Genomic DNA, 19,677 nt, shown 5'->3' with positions numbered 1-19,677 from the left:
ATTTTTTTTTTTCAATTTTAGACACATTGATTTTGAAATTCCAGTGAGCACCTACATTGATGTGTCTCAATAGCTGTTGAAAAGAGAACTGTAGGTCAGGAGAGAGATCCCTCCTTCGGAATTGAGAGCATCTGGCATATAGATGAACCACCCGTATGCATGAAGTCACCCAGAGATAATATTTTTAGAGAGAAGAAACAAAGGCATAATAATCCTGTAAAACACCAACCTCTTAAAGGAATATAGAATTGAAGAGGCACTTTCTGCTTCCTTTTGAGTAGTATGAACCTAGGTATATAGAAGAGAGCTAGAAGACACTGGCGTGTGTCCCAGAGCCCAGGAAATACGGTTACAGGGAGGAAGGTAAATTCAATAGTCTCAAATGCTATAGTTGGGGTCGGGGTGGTTCTCGTAAGTGCTATTTTTAGGTTATGATAGTAGAAATTTGACCATGACATTTCAGAGGGATTCTGGGAACAGAGCCCAATCTGGATTTAGTGTAAATGGAATTTGAGTCATTGGACATAGGCATAATACACTATTCTCAAAGAAAATCTAACTTTGAAGGCAGTGGTTAGAGGCAGATGCAGAGATGAATAAAGGCTGTGGTGGTTCTTCCCTATATGCTAGAAGGCACATGAACTTTTTTATAGTATAAGGGAAAGGAACCTGTAATGAGGAAAGAAACTGAAGATTTTGGACAAAGAGGACGTCATTGTAAATTTTTATTTTCTAAGAAAGATAGAAAGAATAGGATTAAATACCTGGAGGGTATTTCTTTTCTGGTGTCATTAGCTTTGTATTAAAGAGAGACACTTCTTTATCTCAATCTGAAAGGAAAATGATAAAGACAATTAAGGTTGTAGATAAGTTTCAGGAATGAGATAATGTGTATGAGCTTGGTTAACTGGAGAACATATGTTGGTAAAATTATTTTAAAAGGTTCCCTCTACAGGAGCACAGTAGGTTTGCAGAAGCACTACATTATTATAAATTGGAAATTTTTGGAAATGCATGTGAATGTATTTTCTCTATATCAGCTTTACTCACTTTTTAAGATAAATGACCATTTTCACAAACACATGAATACTTCAGGAATCTTTGTTCTTCCTTGTGCCCAGCAACTGAAAATTGCCCTTAACAGCACAGTATATCAATTTCATGACCAAATTAATTAGTGCTCAAACTGTTTTATAGAAATATACATTCATGTGTATATGAAAATAATCTTAATGTGACTTGGAATTTTTTCCTCTATATAAATGACTTTTCAACAAATACTAGAAATAATGAGGTTGTTAATACATGCTGATGACTCCAGTGAGCATACTCTAAGTTTCAAAATGATTTACTTAGTATATTTTCTCAATGATAGCCATTACACAATAAGTAGAATATTTTAAAATTCTCAACAAAATGATAACTTTTTTTTGGTAGCCTTCTCTTCTCTTTAACATCCCTTATACCAGCTTTTGAAAAGCCTCAGCAGCTGGCAAGTTGAATTTGCAATCTGAGTTGAATAGCAGCAGTGCTGAGGCCAATAGATGTGCTGAAATGTCTGTAAGATACTTGCTGATTACAAGAGAATAGGGATCAGCCAAAAAGCTCTCTGTGATTGCTTTTTGAACTTAGTCCAGTTCCTTGACAACTTATTTTCATAGACATGGTTATAATTGATTCTTATTTAGGTCCTGAGGGCAGGGACCAGCAAAAGCTGAGTTACTTATAGTTGCTGCCTAAGGAGCCTCCTAGGGAAGCCCATGGAATTTTAGGGTCTGTAAAGAAAGGTGTGTCTCAGAATAGTGAACTGAAATTTGCCCAGGGTTCTGAAATCCAAGTTTATTTGACCAAATCCAAATAATAAGGAAATATTAATGTGAACAACCTTCAGTTCTTTTCTTTTTTTGCTTGCTTTATGGTGTTGATTAACTTGTGATACTTTTTCCTAATGACCCAGACTACCTTTACCCTTTCTGGCAGTCATGGACAAAAATTTACCAGGCAGCATGGCTAGAGAGGCTTCTCACATTTCCATATATATCACTGCCTGAGAAAAGTTGCTTTTCTGAAGTGATGAGAAAATGTGCATGCTCCATGCAGAAATCCAGGTGGTTTGTAATTCTAGAGGGAGAGAAAAGATGGCTGGAAAGGGGAAAGTTCAGTGGTGGTAAAAGTCTTTTTGAAAATGCTTCTTAATACTTTCTAATGCCATATAAATGCAACTGGTACCTATCCAGTGTTTTCTCTCCTGAGGAATCATTTCCTTCTATTTAGAATTGTTTTTATAGTACCAGGTCAACATTTTTATTGCCCTGTTAACCATTTTTATTTTTGGAATATAAAATAAAAATCAGTGGTTTTACGTATAGTAATACAGTCCTGTCTCCAAATTTCTGTTTTCCTTATGCAGAGGGTTGCTTCTACAGGAGAACAGCAGGTTTGCAGAAGCACTACATTATTATAAATTGGCGATTGGGAGCAGGCCGACACTGGCTTGTAAGTAATATTCGAGTTCTTTTAAAATGTCTTCCCATCCTTCTTTATCTGTGAAAATGATCTATTAGTTCCAGCCCTACAGAGAAAAAACATGTTGGTTTGTCCTGTTTCTTAATAGTTTCTGCTTAAGTTATGAGCCTCTAACAGTTACATCTCTCAATTTTATCATATTTTGATGTCTATTTCTCATTTAAAAAAATTTTAAGATAGAAGCTATTTTTATTTAGCTGCATTTTAAGCTCAAAATACTTTTGAGCTCCTTAAGTACAGAAATTATTTTTTATATATATTTTTTTGGTGATACCTGCAGTTCCCACTACATTGTTGATCCCATAAATATTTAGTCTACAAATATTTATTCTTGATTTTCTTTTAAAAGCAAAAATAATCTATAGAAACAGAACTGAAATAACAATAATTTTACTTTAGCCACAGTGTACATCAGCTTCTTACAATTATATTTCTACTTTTTTCCCTCAGCTGCATATTTAAACACCGGGATAATTCTCATGAACCAAGGAAAGACAGAAGAAGCCCGACGTACATTCCTAAAGTGTTCTGAGATCTCTGATGAAAACCTAAAGGATCCTCATGCGCACAAGAGCTCTGTTACCAGCTGTTTGTATAACCTGGGAAAACTCTATCATGAGCAGGGACACTATGAGGTCAGGCCAGAATCTCTCTGTCCTTTCTTCCCCCTTGTTCCAGTGCAATCCCCAGTGCAGGGACACTACTGACCTTTTAGAAGCTAATACACATGTTCATTAAAAGGGTTTTGTGGTCCAGTTAGTGTGGATAAAACTTCTGCTAAACCAAATTTAATAGATTCCTTTATTGTGGAGTTTCTCCGAGAAGTTATAATATGTATGTAATATGTATTGTGACTCTTTAAAATGGGATATAACATGCCTTATTTCACAAGCTTATTTGCTCATCCCTTCTTTGATATTAGGACCAAGATGTAGTTTCTAAAATTGTTACGCAGTACCTAGTGTTTGATATTTTTAAACAAATATATTGTTTATAAAAAAACCTCATTGTGTCCAGTCGATTCTGACTCATAGAGACGCAATAGGACAGAGTAAACTGCCCCATAGGGTTTGCAAGGAGTGGCTGGTGCATTCAAACTTTTGATTAGCAGCTGAGCTCTTAACCACTTCACTACCAGTGCTCCATATTATTTATACTTCTCCTTTACTACTAAGGAAGTGATTTGATATAAATCCTGCCATTTCTTTTAAATCTTTTTAAAACCGTAATCAAATAAAAATTAATTTTATGTGTTTTTTTGATTGAGAGGAAAAGAAAACTAATAGAGAGAAAATGTTTTACAGGAAGTTAGGAGATGACCCAGCCTCATCTTTCTTTCTCTCACAAGAAGCATGCCTGCATGCTTTCATTTCCTCACATTTGCTGTCTTCTTGCCCCCGTCTCTCAAGCACCCACCCCGCTACGTACTCTTTTGTAGAGTACAACATAAGGATGGTGATACACCTTTTAAAATAATCACATTTAGTAATTTCATCGGTTTTCTAGTAGCTGGGAGATTTATTTAGTTTTTAATTTTTTATTTAGAGCTCACTGGGTTGCCGTACTTAAAAAGTAACTATGGACTTCAGATGACTTTTGGGTGACTTCCAAATATGAATTTTTCTAGTTTATCTATTGAATAATCTGTGCAAACTGGAAATTTTATATTAAACTGAACAAGTATTGCCAACATTAGATTTTTTATTAAATTAAATTTTATATGTCATACTTCACCAACTGTACCAAGTATTTTCATTCATGGAGTTGAGGTAGTATGATACCAAAGGACAGCTCAATTATTTTTCACTAGTGAACCATCTAGAAATAGCAGTGGAAGAGCCTAACTTTGGAAGGATATTATCTTATTTTCAATAAATATCATCATACCTTAGCGATGATTTTTTTTGTTGTTGTTGTTTCTTCAATTAGGATGCCCTTACTGTATACAAGGAAGCAATTCAGAAAATGCCAAGACAGTTTGCTCCGCAGAGTTTGTACAACATGATGGGTAAGTAAAGCATTAATGTTTTAAGTTCATTTTCAGGGACCTGTGAAGAAATTAAAACCTGTGCATGGATTAAATGGAAAAATAAAAAATCGTATCATTAATTCTCTCAAAGAAAACTTTTTCACAATCAGGTCTCACATTCAAATACTAGGAGAACACACCTGTTCTAACGAGAGCAAATCAGTTTACCTGGTGATTCCCTACACATTGGCTAAGGACTCCTGGTATATACCAGAGATGTTGCCAGGGACTCACAAACCCATTTGTGTATCAAGTATTATCTAGATGCCAGAGTTTGAAAAGCAATGTCTTGTACATATGTGTAATTTTTCAAGTGTGTTTAGAGTTAAAAAAATACACATTTATTTAAATGAATTTGTCAAATTCATGAAATTCTTTGATCATGTTATTGTCTTAATCAGAAGATTCTTTCAGAAGTAAAAGTGCTGTGATGTAGAGATTCATAATTTTTGATGCATGTAAAAGTTGAGACTGAGCCAAATTGTATGATCTTTAGTGATCAGGCTTTGGATCTGTAGGTTTATTCAAATTAATGTTTTATAGGAAAAACAATACTGTGAAAGCTGTAAATATGCTACTACAATTATTCCTTGTTCTACTTTGAATAATTAGCTCAATGCTGTTATTAGAGAGTATGTAAATCGAAGGCATGGATTTTTCTAGGTAAAAGAGTTCGAGAGCAAGAATTTCTAATAAAATATCCACTCATCATGTGTGTTCGATACATTAATTTCTGGTAATAAATTGTTACTACAAGTATTTGATGGTGGATCAAATTGAAAACCACTTATTCAGCATGTGACTATTGAAGAAATTCCTAATTTCAAGATGCCCTGCTGATTGGTTATGTTGCTGTCTCAAGATAAGCAAGAGAAGAGACGGGTTGCTCTTGTCCTCATATCAAATGTGTCTTTGTCTCTAAAACACAAATTGCAAATACAGATTTTCTACTTTCTTTTTTCTTTAAATCTAGTTCCGTCGTTTAATATTTCTAGGCCTCCCTCATGCATTTAAAAAAAAAAAGAGATTAGACTATATGATCTCTAGGATTATTTTATGCTTCTGTATTTTGTGATTTGGGAAATTTGATAGTGGCTGTATGGCTTAAGCACATGTGAAAACTCCCAAATCCTCCCAAAGCAGAAAATATATGCTTGCCAAGGACACTTAACTTTCTACTGAATGACAGAATGCTTAGAAATAGTTGAGAGATAAAATGAGGCAGGCACAAGTCAGTAAACAGACAAGGTATTATTTCGAGGAGATTCATTCCCTGTATTTGGAAATCCCGCCTCCCGTTAGCCCATGCCACAGTGGAGTGATTTACTGTTCATATTAAAGAAGACACTGGAGTAATTTTTTAGTTGCTTTTTCTTTGGTATAATTACTGTAAAGTAAAATCTAGCCTTGTTAAATGTACGCTTGCCCTTAAACTTTTATGAATTAAAACAGTGCCTTTTACTATCCAGCATTTCACCACAGATAAATGTACATATTCATAAAGTGTATGCCTAGAGTATGCAGATTTATAAGTTGAATTAATTTTTCTACATTAATGCTAGATGGTTTTTCATGTCAAAATGAATACTAAAAGGATTCTTTCTCTAGTTTTACCTAAAGAAGCACAATGGTTTTAGGTTATCATTTTATTATTAACGCTAACACTTGGGAAGGCCTTATTTTTAATTTTCCTTAGTTGTCAAATAGGACGTCTTTCTTTGAATTGGAAAAGGACTCAGAAATCCTTGGCAACAGACTGAATATGGAATCTTCGTTGTTAATGGGAAGTGGTGGTGTTCACTGTAGTTAATGATTTCAGAAAATTCAATTATTTTAAGTAAATAAATGTGATGGAAAATTCAACTGGCACCTTGGGATCTGTCTCATATGGTTACACAGATGCAGAGCACACACAGGCAGCAAAAGATAAGTGTGTCCCTGGGGGTTATTGCTTAGGCTTTTGTCTTACTTTCCATTATAGGAGGTAGTCGTTTTGCACAGACTCTGAAAAGCACTCTTAACAAGTTGCAAAGGAGGATCCTAATATAATTTAAAATTCATGATTTCTTCCATAATTATGGTGGTGCCTTCTGTTTAATTCTATGTTAAGGTCTGTCAGCTGACCAGATTTTATAGTTTCAGTTGTTCATGAAACTATAATTTTCTCAGAGAATGAGTTCACCTCCTAATCAAATGGGTGAAATCCCCTGAGTTTTGCTTTAATTTCGAATACATTTTGATTAGCTTCCATTTGACAAGGGAAAAAAAAAAAAAAATGGCCCAGGAGATAAGCTGCCCTATCAGTTAATCAGTTTCATTAGTCTGTCAGCATGTGCTGATTATCCTATCAAGTTTATCCACAGCCTTGAATGTGTTTTCTGATTTGCACACTTTACATTTTATTAGTGCCCTTGAGGGATCAGTGATGAATTATAATCTGGCTAGATTTCGCCTGTGTTAATTTTTCTCATGTTGCTCATTCATTTACCCCTTCTGGGCTACTGTCCCCAAGCACTTGTGTTTATATATCCAAACAATCTTTGTTTTTTCCTCCTCTTCTCCTTTCCTTTGCTCTAGAGGTTATGAGAAATAAATCTATGAGAAAAATACAATTTTATTTGTATAGTATAATTACTAGCTAAAATCACTGTTGTTACATTTTTTAAAACCACTGTAGTCTTTTGTATTTTCCCTCCTCTTAAATATTTTATGAAAAACGTATTCCATTGCCATGTGCTAATGCCAGTTGACTTATCCTGAAAATCAAATGAGCATATTTTCCCGTATATGTATTTTGATTAATTTAATTCAGTTAATTTTGATTAATTTAATTCACACCTTATATTTTCCATGTTTTATTCAAAGACTCCTAAATTAATTTTTATGGTATCAGCTCATAAGTAAACTTTAAAAAGAAAACTATTTCAAAATATATTTTCATTATTCTCTTTGATTTCATAAAATCAAGATGTTTGAGTGACAATAATTGAGGAATAGCATACTATCCAGAATTATGTGAATTACAGCATAGACAAATAATATAGATACTAAATAATATTTTATAAATCAAAATTAAACTTTCACTTACCTTATTGTTGTAATTTGTAAAGTGAGAATACATGAAATATTAAGACACCAAATCACAGAATAACTATTAAAATAGCTCCTAGCCAGGTTTGTAAATTTGGGCAAGTGACGTTTATTCTGGGGCCCTCAGTTCCCTTTTGAGAAAGCAAGTTGGATTAAATGGAGGATTAGTATAGTGTAGTTCCTGAAGTCAGACAGCCTGGTTTCAAATCATGGCTTTGAAGCTTAGTAGCTGAGTGATCTTGGGCAAGTCACTCAACCCAAACCTCAGTTTCCCCATTTGTAAGATGGCTGTAGTGGTGGTGCTCACCTCATGATGTCATTTTGAGAATTGACTGAGATACTGAAGATGAAGTATATGACCAAATGCCCAACCTAAGTGTTTTCTAACATTAGCTTCCATTGTAATCATCATTTTTGTGAGCCTTTAAGCTCCAAGAGCTTATTTGTATTTACCAATGTAAGCGTTATTTCTCCATAGATAGGATTGTGTCATAGGGAAGACTTTGCAGTCACTGATAGTTAACAAATACTCCATTTAGTTATGCCCTGTCTGGAATTGCTGTATTTTTCTCTCCAGACTCATTTCCTGTTTTCTCCCAGCAACCATAGTTAGAATCCTTCATTTATTATTAACTATATTCGTCAACCACCACTTCTGTCAGTTTGTCGTACTGTGGGGGCTCAGGTGTTGCTGTGATGCTGGCAGCTATGCCACCTGTATTTCAAAAACCAGCAGGGTTACCCATGGTACACAGGTTTCAGTGGAGCTTCCAGCTAAGATACACTGGGAAAAAGGACCTAGCAGTCTACTTCTAAAGAAAAACTGGCCAGTGAAAACCTTATGAATAGCAGTGGAACATTGTCTGATATATTGCCAGAAGATGAGCACCTCAGGTTGGAAAATACTCAAAATACGACTGTGGAAGTGCTACCTCTTCAAAGTAGAGTCGACCTTAATGACATAGATGGAGTTAAGCTTTTAGGACCTTCCTTTGCTGATGTGGCAAAACTCAAAATGGGAAGAAACAGCTGCAAACATCTGTTGATAATCAGAATGTGGAATGTTCGAAGTATGAACCTAGGAAAATTAGAAGTCGTCAAAAATGAAATGGAACGTGTAAAGATTGATATTCTAGGCATTAGTGAGCTGTAATGGACTACTGCTGGCAATTTTGAAATGGACAGTCATATGGTCTACAGTGCTGGAAATGATAAATTCAAGAGGAATGATGTCATATTCATTGTCCAAAAGAACATTTCAAGCTTTATTCTGAAATACGACACTGTCAGTGATAGGATAATATCCATACCACTACAAGGAAAACCAGTTAATATGAGTATTATTCAAATTTACAAACCAACCACCAAGACCAAAGACAGAGAGCTTGAAGATTTTTACCAGCTTTTGCAGTTGGAAATCAGTCAAACATGCAATCAAGATACATTGATAATTACTGGTGAATGGATAGTGAAATTTGGAAACAAACAAGGATTGGTAGTTGGAAATTATGGCCTTGGTGATAGAAACGACACTGGTGATCACATGATAGAATTTTACAAACCAACAACTTATTCATTGCAGATACCTTTTTTCAGCAACATAAACGGCAGCTATACACATGGACCTCCTTAGATGGAATACACAGAAATCAAATCAGCTACATCTGTGGAAAAAGAAAATGGAAAAGCTCAATATGATCAGTCAGAACAAAGCCAGGGGCGAACTGTAGAACAGACCATCAATTGCTCATATGCCAGTTGAGGCTGAAGAAAATTAAAACAAGTCTACGAGAGCCAAAGTGTAATCCTAAGTATTTAGAGACCATCTCAAGAATAGATTTGATGCATTAAACATTAATGACCGAAGACCAATGAGTTATGGGATGACATCAAGGACATCATACATGAAGAAAGTAAAAGGTCATTAAAAACACAGGCAAGGAAAAAAAAAAGACCAAAATGGATGTCAAGAGAGACTCTGAAACTTGCTCTTGAATGTAGAGTAGCTAAAGCAAATGGAAGAAATCGATGAAGTAAAATTGCTGAACAGAAGATTTCAAAGGGCGGCTTTAGAAGATAAAGTAAAGCATTATAATGACATGTGCAAAGAGCTGGAGATAGAAAACCAAAAGGGAAGAACATGCTCGGCATTTCTCAAGCTGAAAGAACTGAAGAAAAAATTCAAGCCTCGAGTTGCAATATTGAAACATTCTATGGGGAAAATATTGAGCGACACTGGAAGCATCAAAAGAAGATAGAAGGAATACAAACAGTCACTGTACCAAAAATACATGGTCCACATTCAGTAATTTCAGGAGGTAACATATGATCAAGAACTAATGGTATCGAAGGAAGAAGTCCAAGCTGCACTGAAGGCATTGGTGAAAAACAAGGCTCCAGAAATTGATGGAATACAAATTGAGATGTTTCAACAAATGGATACAAAGCTGGAAGTACCAAGAAATTTGGAAGACAGCTACGTGCCCAACCAACTGGAAGAGATCTATATTTGTGTCCATTCCAAAGAAAGATGACCCAACAGAAAGTGGAAATTATCAAACAATATCAATATCACACGCAAGTAAAATTTTACTGAAGATAATTAAAAAATGGTTGCAGCAGTACATCAACAAGGAGCTGTCAGAAATTCAAACCGTATTCAGAAGGAACCAGGGATATCATTGCTGATGTTAGATAGATGTTGGCTGAAAGCAGAGAATACCAGAAAGATGTTTACCTGTGATTTACTGACTATGCAAACGCATTCGACTCTGTGGATCATAACAAATTATGGATAACATTGCAAAGAATGGGAATTCCAAAACACTTAATTGTGCCCATGAGGAACATGTACATAGACGAAGAGGTAGTCATTTGGACAGAACAAGGGGATACTGCGTGGCTTAAAATCAGGAAAGGTGTGTGTCAGGGTTGTATCCTTTCACCATACTTATTCCATCTGTATGTTGAGCAAATCTGAGAAGGAGGACTATATGAAGAAGAATGTAGCATCAGAATTGGAGAAAGACTCATTAACAACCTTCAACACACATATGATACAACTTTGCTTGCTGAAAATGAAAAGACTGGAAGTATTTATTGATGAATATCAAAGACTACAGCCTTCCCTATGGATTACACCTCAACATAAAGAAAACAAAAATCCTCACAACTGAACCAATAAGCAACATCATAATACATGGAGAAAAGATTGAAGTTGTCAAGGATTTCATTTTACTTGGATCCACAATCAACATCCATGGAAGCAGCAGTCAGGAAATCAAACAACACATTGCACTGGGCAAATCTGCTGCAAAAGACCTCTTTAGTGGTGAAAAGCAAAGATGTCACTTTGAGGACTAAGCTGTGCCTGACGCAAGCCATGGTATTTTCAGTCACCTCATATGCATGCAAAAACTGGACAATGTATAAGAAAGATTGAAGAAGAATTGATACCTTTGAATTATGGTGTTGGCAAAGAGTATTGAATATACCATGGACTGCCAGAAGGACGAACAAATCTTTCTTGGAAGCAGTACAGCCAGAATGCTCCTTAGAAGCAAGGATGGCAAGACTTTGTCTTCCATACTTTGGACATGTTATCAGGAGGGACAAGTCCCTGGAGAAGAACAGCATACTTGGTAAAGCAGAGGGTCAGCGAAAAAGAAGAGGACCCTCAATGAGATGAATTGACACAGTGGCTGCAACAATGCGCTCAAACATAACGATGATTATGAGGATGGCACGGGACCGGGCAGTGTTTTATTCTGTTGTACATAGGGTTGCTATGAGTTGGAACCTACTTGATGACACCTAACAACAACGTTTTCACCAAAGTGCAACAACATAGATAATGCCCATTTAGCTTAATTCCATTAACAGAGTACTCCCTCTAAATGACAATTGTCATATCTAAGTTAGTATTTCATCTCCTTTTCCTGTCATGATATGTTTTCCCACTAATTAGCCAAAATCGTTCTTTACCCTCATGACAGTGTTTTACTAGACCTCAATTTCTCCTGTTTTATTTTCAAGTTACAGGTGTCTTTTAGAATCATAGAATATTAGAGATGAAAGATTTATATTTTAAAAATCCTAACATAATTTCTTTTATTTTATAAGGTATAAAATTAATAACCAAAGAGTCGAGCTGATCTTTGCAGAATTACACAGTTTTTGTCAGAACCAGAAGCATTATTTCCTCACTTAAATCCAAGGGCTTTCCCTATTTAGTTCTTGTGTTATCAAAACTGGCACCTTCTTTATAATGTCAAAATAGCTTTTCTTTACATATTTATAATCATCAAGAAATAAAGTACATGACAAAACCTCTTCAATTTAACTAAAAAGAATAAAACAGTTATAAATTTGTGGTTTCATCACTGATGCATTACATATGCAGGACAATGTCTAAACACCCTCAATTTTTCCTAGTCTTTCTCTATAGTCATTTATTTTCCTTATTATCTCTATTTAAGCATTGCTTCCTAATAACCCTAAGGGATTATGGGAAACTAAATTATGCTGTAAGTTCCAATTATTTTTATCAGTTTGAGCCTTTCCAGTCCCAAAGGTCATTTTAAGCCTATTTACTATTTAAAATGAAATTACTTGGCTTTCTCAATGCAAAGTAATTGTTGGGTTTAATTTAAACCATTTTCATGGTGGTAATGTATCTTGAGAACAAAGGGGCACAATGTGTCAGAGAGAACCTCTGGTAACTGTCTTGTCATTGCAGTCTATAATCACTGTGTTTGGAACAACGTTTGTGTGGGGGGAATAAATGTCACAAGTGCTGAATGGGGGTATAGAGATGGTGGTATGAAATATAAATAATAGATATGGTTCATTCTCTTATAGAACTTTCTAGGAGATTTCACAGTTGGCCAGAGATTTTTAGTGTCTCTTCTTGATAAGTAAATACCTATATATAAAATAGAGAAAGTACATTGCTCTAACCTGGGGAATATTTTGTCCATAACTATGTAGGGTATTCTTTGTTGCCTGGACCAAAAACAAAAGCAACAACAACAAAAAGTTTTAAAATTCTAATATGATACTGGTACTGTCATTGGCATATGCACTCATGTTTTTCAGTCTTCTAAAAAATAGAATTTTATGATGGATGGGTAACATGCTTTTATCTTAGGAATAGATTAAATTGTCTTCAAGGGGAATTACATGATAGTGACAATTGATTTTTATTGCCTCATTTGCCTATATTTTGATCATACTGTTTAAATTTTCCTCTGACTATTCTTATTTTTTAATACATATACATACTGGTTACTTACAAAAACCCATTTCAGTATTGGAAAATACGTTTTCCTCCACCCACCTGCTGCTAACAAATATTTTACTTATATAGGTTTGAAACTGAGAAAGTATTTTCTTTTCATTTTTTACAGTAAGAAGAGGAGGAATGGTTTGATTTAATTTTCAATTTTTTGAAATAGTTCTTTAAGAGAAATTTTTTTCTAATTTTATTGGGCTAGTCACAGCAAACTCGGAAACAGCTAAGGAAAAGGAAAACATTATGAATTTATTAGAGAAATTTTTGGTGTAAAAAGTTTGTCCAAATTTTAGAATTGTGTGCTAGAGGAAGAAACTTGTTGAATGAAAGTTAAGTGTCTTAAGTGACTACCAGTGGTCTTTAGATTCTTCACTATTATTTTAGATAATGCACTTCCAGGAAACAAAATGACAAAAAAATCTCATTTGTACATTCATCCTGACTGTGCTGTTCAGTTGTTTTGAATGGTACACATTTCTCTTTCAGCCTTCTGAATGGTTTATGTTTTAGCGGAATCGTATTTGTAGGAGTATTCTGGTTTGTGTGAATGAGTGTGTGTGTGTGTGTCTGTGTGTGTGTGTTTACCTCATCTTGCCCTAGATTCTACTTAAAGCATGAATATTGAGAGTACATTTTTGATATGCTGGTTTACGTGCTTAGTGTTTTCTTTTATGTCTTGTTCTTAAGTGAATTACTTGAGGCATCAGCATGCTGCCTAGAAATGGAAGAGGAGAGATTGTTTTTAATTGTGTGAGATTTGAACTTCACATCTCTCAAGTGTAGAAGCATTAACACTCCATTAGTGTTAAGTTTTTTATACCACCTGCTTTCCCTAATTTGAGCTCTAGTGACTTTTGTGTAATTGTTTCCATTGGCACTCTTGAAAAACAGTGAGATGACTCTATAAATATAAGTATGGCCATATAGCTTGATTAGCCATTAATGTCTCTACCTCAAAAAAGAACATAGCTTCTAATTTCTGAGACAGATCTATTCATTTAGCTTTCATTGTTTCATCACCGGTAGGACAAGACCAGGGGACCAGTGCCAGGTATACACCAAGCCAGAAAAGTGAAATGTAAATTTAGATTTTTAGAATTTTACTTTGTCAAATATATAGCCAGCAAGTTAAAGAAATTATGAACTTTTGGCTGTGTATCAAAAAGAATAAATACATAAAACTTATTTACAAAAAATAAATAATATAATTTTCTCCTACAAGTTTCTTTCTCAGCCTAAAACTGCAGTGGGTTATTTTTTTTTCTTTTCATCATTGACCCTTGGTATAAATTTTACATTATGTACTATGGTTACAGACATTAATTTGCGAGGCATTACTCTATACACTACAAAGGCCAGCATCCAGTTCAACTGCATTAAATAGGTAATATATTTTGTTTAAAGTTTCAATTAAACCCAGGGTCAGAAGATATACAGTCCCTATGGGGAGGTTGAGAACTTTAATGCCAGTAGTATGGCTGCTGAAGGATCATGCTTAGGTCTAGATGTCGATTGCTTTCCTGGAAATATGATATCAGACAGCTGATTATATTTCATTGCTTTTAAAACCACACAAGCCCACCTGTTACATTAATTCATACTCCTGCCAGTTTAGTGGTAAAGGAAAAGACTAAAGCTTAAAAACTTATTTTTAAATTGAATTATAAAGAAATGAATGTACTCAAATTAATACCTAATAATATCCTTCTTATTCTCTGATTATCAAATAGTTTTCTTGTTTTCTGTGTGAAAAAAACTAACTGTATTCTGAGACTTCACTAGAAATGTGTGAGGAAAAAGTATATATTTTAAACTTTTATTGGGCAGTTGCCATGGAGTAATGTTTTACTCAATAGTCAATACTTGATTGCAGGTTCAGTTGTACTTAGAAAATTGAGGTGATTGTATGTTATACTCAAGGAAATTCATTGACTGCATTTTATAATTTGGTGTCCTTAAAAGATAACATTTAGATGAAACAAACATAGTTATGTGGAAGAAGAAAATCTCATGTGAAGGATATGATCTTGATATGACCTTGAGAATCAGTACTGAGGAAACAAAAGTTATTGTTGCATATATTTAGAATAAACTCAAATCCACTGCCATCGATTCTGACTCATAGCGACCCAGTAGGACAGAGTAGAACTGCCCCATAGCATTTCCAAGGCTGTAAATCTTTATGGAAGCAGACTACCACATCTTTCTCATACCTAGTTGCTGATGGGTTGGAACCTCCAGCCTTTTGGTTAGCAGCCAGGTGCTTAACCACTGGACCACCAGGGTTCCTTATATTTAGGATAGGCAGGTAGTACAAATTTAGCTTGAAATTAATTACGTTACTAATTGCATGTACTTTGCTGTGTGTGTTTTTATGTCTGTCTTTCCTAATGGGTAAATTTTTCTACATAAAAATTTAACTCCCCAAATGAGTTGTTATTTAGTTTGTTTTATCTATACTGATAGAAACAATTATATTCAGATTAAATGAGTAATGAAAATAGAGCATGAGTTTTGTTCCAGAATGCAAGTCCCTTTTTACCACATTGTTAGTTTTGGGCATGGGATTTTGTGGGTATTGTAGAGTCTCATTCTCAAGTATTCATTAAACATAGGGTGAATTTTTAAATTTTTGCATGACATAGTAATTAACATTTATAGAGAAATTTATAGTATAATTATTCGGTACATACTATAGAGACATATCGCTTGATTCAGGAGTACATATGAAATATATTCCTAAAAAGATGTGTATCAAACTGAAAGTGCTTCTATTACACTTTTCTGACCTATCTGAGAGTCCCCTCCCATTTTATTACAAATATTCAAGTCCTATTTCTCTGAATATCATTATTTTCATTAATTCCTCCCTGTCTGCTACAACATTCACTGATTCTTTTTTCCACCTCTAGTATAAACCTTGGTTTTTAACACAGTTTAGCATCAAGTTGCATGTTTCAAGTGCTTCTTAATTATTTGGGTTATATTAAAGCATTTTATTTACTGAATTGTAATTCTCTTGATGACAGTATTACTTTTTTTTGGTGAGGAGGGCATCACCTTCACCTAACACACACACACAATGTACATTATATACACACATAGTTTCTCTTCTGGAAAATTGGATTATTTAGTAAGATTAGCTTCAGTATTTGTTGATGGATTATTTTCAGTGATTTATTTCCTTGAAAATTTAAAGGAAATTGATTAGCCTGGAGAACTTGAGGATCCCCAGTTGCAAGTAGAGAAATATTGACACTGGCTTTTTTCCAAGTTGAATTGATTACACATCAGGTATTTCCTGTATATAACATCACACTACAAATTAGAGATCTTTTTAACTTTCACTAACATTTAAAATCTTTCTTGATGATTAGTGTTTTTATTTAATGAAGCATGCATTCAATTTTTTCCTTGTATTTCCTTTCTTTGCTTTAAAACCATTCATTCAAGCTTCAAGGGTTCCTGCTAAGTGTGATGCCATAAAATTAGGTGAAGACTTACATATTGAAATTTTTTATAATCTTCCTCAATTCAAGATTTGCATTATGTTTCTTTCTTTCTTTATTGTGCTTTAAATGAAAGTTTACAGCTCAAGTTAGTTTCTCATACAAAAATTTGTGCACACATTGTTATGTGACCCTAGTTACTCTCTCTATAATGTGATAGCACACTCTTCCTTTCCACCCCAGATTTCCCAAGTCCATTCACCCAACTCCTGTCCCTTTCTACCTTCTAATCTTGCCTCTGGACAGGAGCTGCCCATTTAGTCTTATGTATCTACTTGAACTAAGAAACACACTCTTCACGAGTATCATTTTATGTCTTATAGTCCAGTCTGTTGTTTGTCTGAAGAGTTGGCTTCAGGAATGCTTTTAGTTCTGGGTTAACAGAGAGTATGGGGGCCATGTCTTCTGGGATCCCTCCAGTCTCAGCCAGACCATTAAGTCTGGTCTTTTTACTAGAATTTGAGTTCTACACCCCACTTTTCTCCTGCTCCGTCAGGGACTCTGTTGTGTTCCCTGTCAGGGCGGTCATTATTGGTAGCCGGGCACCATCTAGTTCTGGTCTCAGGCTGATAGAGTCTCTGGTTTATGTGGCCGTTTCTGTTTCTTGGCCTGGTATTTTCCTTGTATCTTTGGTGTTCATTCTCCTTTGATCCAGGTGGGTTGGGACCAATTGATACTTCTTAGATGGCTGCTCGCTTGCTTTTAAAACCCCAGATGCCACACACCAAAGTGGGATGCAGAACATTTTCTTAGCAAAATTTGTTACACCAATTGACCTAGATGTCCCCTGAAAGTATGGTCCCCAGACCCCGGCCCCTGCTACTCTGTCTCTCAAAGTGTTTGGTTGTATCCAGGAAACTTCTTAGCTTTTGGTTTAGTCCAATTGTTCTGACTTCCCCTGTATTGTTTGTTGTCCTTCCCTTCACCTAAGATAATTCTTCTGTTATCGAGTTAGTGAATACCCCCTCCCTCCCCACCCTTGTAACATTCAAAGAATGTTTTCTTCTGTGTTTAAATCTTGAGTTCTTATAATAGTGGTCTCATACAATATTTGTCCTTTTGCGACTAACTAATTTTACTCAGCATAATGCCTTCCAGATTCATCCATGTTATGAGATGTTTCTCAGATTCATCATTGTTCCTCATCATTGAGTAATATTCCATTGTGTGAATATACCCTAATTTGTTTATCCATTCTTTCCATCTTTTTGCTATCATGAACAGTGCTGCAGTGAACATGGGTGTGCATACATCTATTTGTACGACGGCTCTTATTTCTCTAGGATATATTCCAAGAAGTGGGATTGCTGGATCTTATGGTACTTCTATTTCTAGCTTTTCAAGGAAGCTCCAAGTCGATTTCCAAAGTGCTTGCACCATTTTACATTTCCGCCAGCAGTGTGTAGGTGTTCCAGTCTCTCTACAATCTCTCCAACATTTATTATTTTGTGTATTTTGGATTAATTCTAGCCGTGTTGTGGTGAGATGATATCTCATTGTAGATTTGATTTGCGTTTCTCTAATGGCTAAGGATCATGAGCATTTCCTCTTGTTATCTGGTAGCCACCTGAATGTCTTCTTTACTGAAGTGCCTGTTCATATCCTTTGCCCATTTTTTAATTGGGTTATTTGTCTTTTTGATGTTGAAGTTTTCAGTATCTTGTAGATTTTAGAGATTAGACCCTGATCAGATATGCCATAGACAAAATTTTTTTCCAAGTTTCTACGATGTCTTTTTACTCTTTTGGTGAAGTTTTTTGATGAGCATAGTGTTTGATTTTTAGGAGCGCCCAGTTACCTAGTTTCTCTTCTGGTGTTTGTGCATTGTTAGTAATGTTTTGTATTCTGTTTATGCCATGTATTAGGTCTCTTAGTGTTGTCCCTATTTTTTCTTTCATGATCTTTATTGTTTCAGATTTAATATTTAGCTCTTTGATCCATTTAGAGATAGTTTTTGTGCATGGTGTGAGGTATGGGTCTTCTTTCAGTTTTTTGCAGATGGATATCCAGTTATACCAACACAATTTTTAAAGAAACTGTGCTTTCCCCGAGTAACAGACTTTGGGCCTTTGTCAAATATCAGCTGCTCATAGGTGGATGATCTATGTCTAGATTCTCAATTCTGTTTCATTGATCTATGTATCTGTTGTTGTACCAGTACTAGGCTGTTTTGACTACCGTGGAGGTATAATAGGTTCTAGAATCAGGTAGTGTGAGGCCTCCCACTTTATTCTTCTTCTTGAGTAATGCTTTATTTACACAAGGCCTCTTCCCTTTCCATATGAAGTAGATGATTTGTTTCTCCATCTCATTAAAAATTGCCGATGGAATTTGGATCGGGATTGCATTGTATGTGTAGATTGCTTTGGGTAGAATTGACATTTTCACAATGTTGAGTCTTCCTATCCATGAGCAAGTATGTTCTTCCACCTATGCAGGTCTCTTGGTTTCTTGCAGTAGTGCCTTGTAGTTTTCATTGTATAGGTCTTTTACATCTCTGGTTAGATTTATTCCTAAGTATTTTATCTTCTTGGGGGCTATTGTAATGGTACTGATTTGGTGATTTCGTCTTGGAAGTTCACTTTGTTGGTGTAGAGGAATCCAACATATTTTTGTATGTTTATCTTGTATCCTGATACATTGCTGAAATCTTCTGTCAGTTCCATAGAGTTTTCTTGTAGATCCTTGGGGATTTCTGTGTATAAGATCATATCATCTATAAATAGAGATACTTTTACTTCTTCCTTACCAGTTTGAATGCCCTTTATTTCTTTTTTTAGCCTAATTGCTCTGGCTAGGACCTGCAGCACAGTGTTGAATAAGAGTGGTAATAAAGGGCATCCTTGTCTGGTTCCCGTTCTCAAGGGGAATACTTTCAGAGTCTCTCGATTTAGGATGATGTTGGCTGTTGGCTTTGTATAAATGCCCTTAATTATGTTGAGAAATTTCCCTCTGTTCCTATTTTGTTGAGAGTTTTTATCATGAATGGGTGTTGGACTTCGTCAGATGCCTTTTCTGCATCAACTAATAATATCGTGGTTCTTGTCTTAATTTTATTAATGTGATGGATTACATTGATTGTTTTTCTAATGTTGAACCATCCCTTCATACCTGGTGTAAATCCCACTAGATCATGGTGAATTATTTTTTTGATATGTTGCTGAATTCTATTGGCTAGAATTTTGTTGAGGCTTTTTGTGTCAATGTTCATGAGGGATATTGGTCTGTAA

At 35.1% G+C, this 19,677-nt stretch overlaps 1 protein-coding gene across 1 annotated transcript in view; it reads left to right on the top strand.

Moving 5' to 3' along the window:
• The window catches only part of TMTC2 (transmembrane O-mannosyltransferase targeting cadherins 2), a 514,074-nt gene that overhangs the window by 314,818 nt on the left and 179,579 nt on the right, over positions 1-19,677 (top strand). Inside the window, exons 5-7 of the mRNA XM_004390257.2 lie at positions 2,411-2,496; positions 2,977-3,161; positions 4,456-4,534. Coding sequence (XP_004390314.1) covers positions 2,411-2,496; positions 2,977-3,161; positions 4,456-4,534 — 350 coding nt within the window. The remainder of the gene's footprint in view (positions 1-2,410; positions 2,497-2,976; positions 3,162-4,455; positions 4,535-19,677) is intronic.

The sequence above is a fragment of the Trichechus manatus genome, unplaced genomic scaffold (assembly GCF_000243295.1).
Source record: "Trichechus manatus latirostris isolate Lorelei unplaced genomic scaffold, TriManLat1.0 scaffold00293, whole genome shotgun sequence".
Taxonomy (NCBI): Eukaryota; Metazoa; Chordata; class Mammalia; order Sirenia; family Trichechidae; genus Trichechus; species Trichechus manatus.
Note: the sequence above shows the minus strand (reverse complement) of the source record. Positions and strands in the feature narration are given on the sequence as shown.